Source organism: Myotis davidii, unplaced genomic scaffold (assembly GCF_000327345.1).
Source record: "Myotis davidii unplaced genomic scaffold, ASM32734v1 scaffold378, whole genome shotgun sequence".
Lineage (NCBI taxonomy): Eukaryota > Metazoa > Chordata > Mammalia > Chiroptera > Vespertilionidae > Myotis > Myotis davidii.
The window spans coordinates 549,860-556,314 of NW_006290631.1; the positions used below are offsets into that span (position 1 = coordinate 549,860).

The 6,455-nt window shown below is 36.6% G+C and overlaps 1 protein-coding gene across 3 annotated transcripts in view; it reads right to left on the reverse strand.

The window, feature by feature from the left end:
* The window catches only part of SMAD4 (SMAD family member 4), a 33,869-nt gene extending 27,740 nt beyond the window's left edge, over positions 1-6,129 (reverse strand). For all 3 annotated transcript variants that reach the window (XM_015563815.1, XM_006763618.2, XM_006763619.1), the window contains exons 1-4: positions 5,751-6,129; positions 4,521-4,695; positions 4,066-4,095; positions 1,804-2,016 (exon numbers count right to left, since the gene is read on the reverse strand). In XM_015563815.1, coding sequence (XP_015419301.1) covers positions 1,804-2,016; positions 4,066-4,095; positions 4,521-4,695; positions 5,751-5,999 — 667 coding nt within the window. In that variant the 5' untranslated portion in view covers positions 6,000-6,129. The remainder of the gene's footprint in view (positions 1-1,803; positions 2,017-4,065; positions 4,096-4,520; positions 4,696-5,750) is intronic.
* Between the last annotated feature and the right edge of the window lie 326 nt (positions 6,130-6,455).

Sequence of the window (6,455 nt, forward strand, 5' to 3'; positions counted from 1 at the left end):
ACCCAGGGCGGCTGGGTTGGGCAGCAGCGATCCGCTGGCCTGCCCAGATATCCCATGTGCGACCCGACCCGGGGTGGCCGGGCGGGGCAGCAGTGATCTGCCAGCCTGCCCGGCCACCATCCGGGTGTCCCGTGTGCAACCCGACCCAGGGCAGTGGGGCGGGACAGCATGGCTCCTCTGTCACCCCGGCTTCCTCATCACAGCTCCCTTGGGGGCCAAAGCCTTTAGTTGGACATCCCCCGAGGGCTCCCTGGCTGCCTGAAGGATGTCTGACTGCAAGCTTAGGCCTGATCCCCTGGGGAGTGGGCCTAAGTCGACAGGTGGACATCCCCCAAGGGGTCCTGGACTGCAAATGGGCGCAGGCCAAGCTGAGGGACTGCCCCCTCCCCCCCGAATGCACAAATTTTTGTGCATCGGGCCTCTAGTATATACATAAGAACAGAAACACCAAGTGGTTATATCCTCACGTTTTCACATAAACACTATATCTAAGTAGTCATCTCATGTAGCAAATCGAAAAGATACTGCTTTTAAGATATGAAATGAATTAAAGAGGGGGAAAGTTGGTATGCTTTACTCAAAAACTCAATTATATAAATCAGTTCTCCATTTATTCCAAAGATCAAATTTATATATTGAATCTAATCTGATATTAAAGTAAACAGAATAATGCTCCCTTTGGTAGGGACCAACAAAGTATCAGTCCAAATCTATTAACATCTAGTGCTGATGTGGGCTTAGATACAATCTCCTTAGCAACCAGGGGCAAATAACATATACATGCCAACAACCTACTCTGTGATTAATTTTACAAAGCTATTCCAAGCAGCAAATTGTCCAGCCATTTGTGACTGTAAAAATAAATAACAGTAGTAACAGAACCAAGTCATTATTACCTTGATCAGGCCCAAGAAAAGTTGAACCTAATAGCCCTGTGCCAGAGAAGGTGGCACCTCTATTATGGGAAAAACCTTTTTGAAATAGACTTCTTACTTGAAAAAACACAGTGTTAGCTTATGTAGAATTTAGCTTTATTTCAAAATTGACTAAAATACTTAACATTTATCTTGAGGAATATTAGTACGTCAAGATCCCTTCTTCTAAGTTTGCACAATAGGAGACTGAGATGACTATTATAAAACAATAGTCTGCCAGATAAATCAAAAGAACACTGATTAAAGGAAAGTTCGCAATTCCACTACCATAGATTTTTACAAACATGTTGGTTTAAAACAACTTGTTAACTACTTAACTATTTCTCTAAAAAGTATCTGAAAGCTCAAGAAGCTTCTTACTTCTGCATATAACAGTAGATAAAGTACAAATTAGACCACTAATTTAAATCAATATTATAATCAGTCATTACTTAACTTCCAAGTGACTATACATCAAAATAAAAATATTTAAGTAAACTACAAACCATATTTTCCCAACAACCTATTTAATACTTATTTACCAATGAAAGATACCATAGTACAGCCCAGCCGGTATGGTTCAGTGGTTGAGCAATGACCTATGAACCAGGAGGTCATGGTTTGATTCCTGGTCAAGGCACATGCCCATTGCGGACCTGATCCTCAGTACGGGGTGTGCAGAAGGCAGCCCATCAATGATTCTCGCTAATCACTGACGTTTCTCTCTCTCCCCCTCTCCCTTCCTCTCTCTGAAATTAATAAAGACATATTTTAAAATAGATACCACAGTACTTTTAATTATTACTTATTTGGAGTTTCCCTCCAAGTGTAAATATTCAATGGTTTAAGGAAATTCAACTTGCTGACTACATCTGATTCTACAACTCACTTGTGGAAGCCACAGGAATGTTGGGAAAGTTGGTGGTGCTGGTAGCATTAGACTCAGATGGAGCTAGCAGAGCTGGGGTGCTGTATGTCTCCGTCGATGCACGATTACTTGGTGGATGCTGGATGGTTTGAATTGAATGCCCTTCAGTGGATAATGATGGCTGTCCCTCAAAGTCATGTACATATTCATCCTTCACCAACATACTTGGTGGAGCTATATAGAAAATTAAGCATATTTTAAAATCTTATAAGCTTCTATTCTTAGAAAAAAATCTTATAATACCTAAAATTAATAATAGTGTAAATAATTCAGAGTTTTTTATAATATTTGAAAAGCATACTACTTTATCAGCAAAAGCTATTTATTTAGAGGTAGTGGCATCAGATATATTTTATCAATCAATTTGACTGACCCCTTGAAATTTGAAGCTAGATTATATTCCAACAATGGTTTTGAAGAGGTACTCCTTAGTTAACTTAGAAATAATAATCACCTTAAATATATAACATGAGGCAGACAAAAATCAAATGGCTGGGGAAACTATTTATCCAGATGAGACCAAATTGAGATTGAGCACTGAGCTATATCTTTTTGCTAATTTAACACATGGTAGAAGTATGAGTCAGATCTGATAGCTATCCAATTCCAGGAACTAGAATTATTATGTAACATAGTCTTTGAAAGTAAAGTATACTGAATATCCCTAAAGGTTTAGGACCAGACAGAAAGTCAAACTTAAATTCCCTTCTAGAAATCCAACCCAAATAATGGTACTCAATAACAGCAGTAGTTTAGGATAGGGAAGGGGTGTGAAGAGTCTTCAGAGCTGGAACCCCTCAACAACACCCCCCAAGAGATTCTAATGTAGCTATCACTACAGTTTCCCAACCCCCAACACCCCTTGAGCTAAATGCTTTAATTCTCCAAAAAACATGGATGGAGAATGGTGACGATGGGAAGTGACATGGTATCAATATCTATGGCGACAGGGCTTTAGCCAATCTGGGTCCCTTCCCAGACCATCACAACAGCTTCTATTATCAACCAATTGTTTCAAGAAACCTAATAACCATTAACAAGTACCAAGGGCACTAGAGTATTCTTCTGTTACGAATGGCACAAAAGAAAAGTGGATAATAAAAACAAGTGGGCTTTCATGTTCTTCCTAAATTTTGTTTAAGGTCAGAAGATATTTCTGACCCACCTCTAAGATTCTGCAACAGAAGAGGTACTGAGCCACTAACTTCCCCCCAGAACAATGGCACACCTCCTTAAGGTGACAGTTGCTCTTCATCAGAGTTTCTCTGCAAATTAATTAGTTCTTAGAATTTTGAGTTGATTAACATGTTCTAAATAACAGAGCTAACGTTTTAACAGATCTCTGTTCTCACATATTACACTAAAAAACACACAAAGAACACACACACCCATTTGTTGCATTTCCCCTCCTCAAAATACCTTCTCCTTTTTAAAATAGGACTAGATCATCTGTGATCAGCATATACTTTAAAGCAGTGGTTCTCAACCTGTGGGTCACGACCCCTTTGGCGGTCGAACACCCTTTTCACAGGGGTCGCCTAAGACCATCCTGCTTATCAGATATTTACATTACGATTCATAACAGTAGCAACATTACAGTTATGAAGTAGCAACGAAAATAATTTTATGGTTGGGTCACAACATGAGAAACTGTATTTAAAGGGCCAGAAGGTTAGGAACCACTGCTTTAAAGTGTCCTTGCTTAATTTACTCAAAATGTAACAAGACTGAAAAAAATATTAATATATATAGTTTTAAATCATTCTTAAAATTCCCTATCATTCATAAAAATAAGTTAGGCTGAAATGAAGAAAGATTAGAATACTGGTATTTTTTAATATTATACAAGATTCCAAATTACCAAACATTACAGGTATTTATACCCATTTAAACCCACCTCTGTTAGATTTTCTTCCAAAATAACCAGTTTTAACCGATTCAAAAATATTCTTCCTTTGTATGTTTTATGATCCCCCTATTATATTTTTAGACTACTTTAATTCATAAACAGCATTTCAAATAAAAGCACCAACAGCTTATTTAAATCCAGTTTTAAACAATGATGCACGCAACCCCCAAAACCTACATTTCCAAAGGGGCAAGCTTTTTCTTGTAAATGAACCAGTATACACAATTTCTAAGTAAATGAAAAATACAGGAGACTGAATAAAAAAAAAAACAACAAAAAAAAACAGAGAAAGTTACAAGAAACAGGTTACTTACCATTACTCTGCAATGTTAATCCCGAGAGATCTTCATTTTTAAAAGGGGGAAAGAAAATGAAACATTAATCATTACCATGAAAATATTTTCCATTATATTTTAAATTATTAAATGTAAATATAAGCCAAAGTCAAAACTTCATGTCCCATTTCAATTCAAGAATAAATGCTATCATAATACATGAAATATTCAACTCTATCACGCTTTCCATCTTATTTTCCAAAACAATATTCTAAATGGGCAAAATACCAACTATTTTGTTTAAGCAATCAAAATACAAGTGTGTTCCAAAGTTGAAATTTAAATATTTATATTTCATTAAAAATGTCTGATTCTTTAACTTTAGTTGGAAGTCCTGGGCCATCTTCAAATTTATAATTTAACTTAGAAAAATTAAAGCACTATTGAGATGGTTTCCCTTTCTGCTTCTAAGGAAAAAAGCAAAGTTTACTTACCAATTCCAGGTGATACAACTCGTTCATAGTGATATGGATTCACACAGACACTATCACACTTCAAGTCAAATGCATACTGACAATATTTAACATGTTTTAGTTCATTTTTGTGAAGATCAGGCCACCTCCAAAGACGGGCATAGATCACATGAGGAAATCCTTTACGGCCAGCCACCTAGGAAAAAGAAACAACCATTTATTGAGCATCAGTTATGCATCATACATTATACAAGGCACTTTATACGTGTTTTCATTTAATCCTTACAATCCCATAAAGTCAGTATTTTAATTTCCATTTCATAAAAGAGAAAACTAGCCCTGACCGGTTTGGCTCAGTGGATAGAGCGTCGGCCTGCAGACTGAAGGGTCCCAGGTTCGATTCCAGTCAAGGGCATGTACCTTGGTTGCGGGCACATCCCCAGTAGGGAGTGTGCAGGAAGCAGTTGAAGCGATGTTTCTCTCTCACCGATGTTAAAAGGAAAAAAAAGAAGAGAGAAAACTAAAGCTCAAAATAACTTACTTGGCTATGGTCACAAAGCAGTGAGCTTAGGTATGATTTCAAAGCCTGTGCTAGGTTTTGAAAATGCAAAAAAACTATGGCTTTGTTGTGGAAATTATGCCTCAAATCTAGAAATAAAAATGTTAAATCTAATGACATGTTTCTTTAAAAATATTAAGGACTGGAGATATATTATGTAGTTCTACATGAAAAAATATGACCAGTTAAAACAAAAGGTAAAGAAAATTTGTCAAATATAAGCTTTTTAACCTAAGTTTTAAAGATATCCGTGAATTCTTCTAGATTTCTTTAATATAAAAGTACCAAACATACATTATCAGATTTCTAAATTATTTTTTAAAAAAGAACAAGTATAACTCAGGTTTCAAAAATGTGCATAATACCAAAAAGGAAAAAAACATTAAAAAGCAACAAGAATAAGTACCAAAATGCTAACGGTATGGGTTTACTTCTGCCTTTTATTTTTATGTTCCAAATTTTCTACATTTAACTTTTTAGTCAGAACATTAAACAATTTTTAAAATACGTCTTTATTATATGGAATACATATTCTTCCATATATTCCCATAGTGGGTATTGGTACAGGTTGTGTAATATCTAAAGAGATGGAGCAAGAATTAAAGTATCCCAAAGTAACTGAAAGGAAACAAGAATTTCTTTTTTAATCTGCCACTACAGAAGATATATGAAAGCTCAAGTACAAGACTAACCTGAAGCCTTCCATCCAATGTTCTCTGTATGGTAACACATTTACTAGGATGAGCTCCATTTGTAGTAATGGCTGTTATTAACGAATCCAATTCATCTTTTTTCTCCTTCAGCTTCTTTACCAAACTTTCAATTGCTCTTTTTGCAAATGTTTCACTCTCTCCACCTTGTCTATGGCACATCAAACTATGTACAATGCTCAGACAAGCATCATTACTTGTTGGTGTATTTGTAATAGACATATTGTCCATTTGTTAAAGTTATTTCTTTTAAATCAAGTATATCTCCAATTTCCAGAGCAATTTTGATATTTTGGAGGCAGTGAAAAACACTGGCTAATGTCACAAGGCAAATTGTTAAACATGTGGTATTCAGGATAACCTTAAAAAAAGAAAAGAAAAGAAAAAGACATTAGAACACAGTTTACAAAGTAGATTCAATTACTTGGGAAAGATGGAATTGCTCCAGTTAAGTCAAAGATTCAATGCACATAATTAAAACTTGGTGCTTAGCCCCAGCTGGTTTGGCTCAGTGGTTAGAGGGTCGCGCCTGTGGGCTGAAGGGTCCGGGGTTCAATTCCGGTCAAGGGTACATGACTAGGTTGCAGGCTCAATCCCCAAGAGGGGGCATGCAGGAGGCAGCTGATCAACGATTCTCTCTCATCATTGATGTTTCTATCTCTCTCTCCCTCTCCCTTCCTCTCTGAA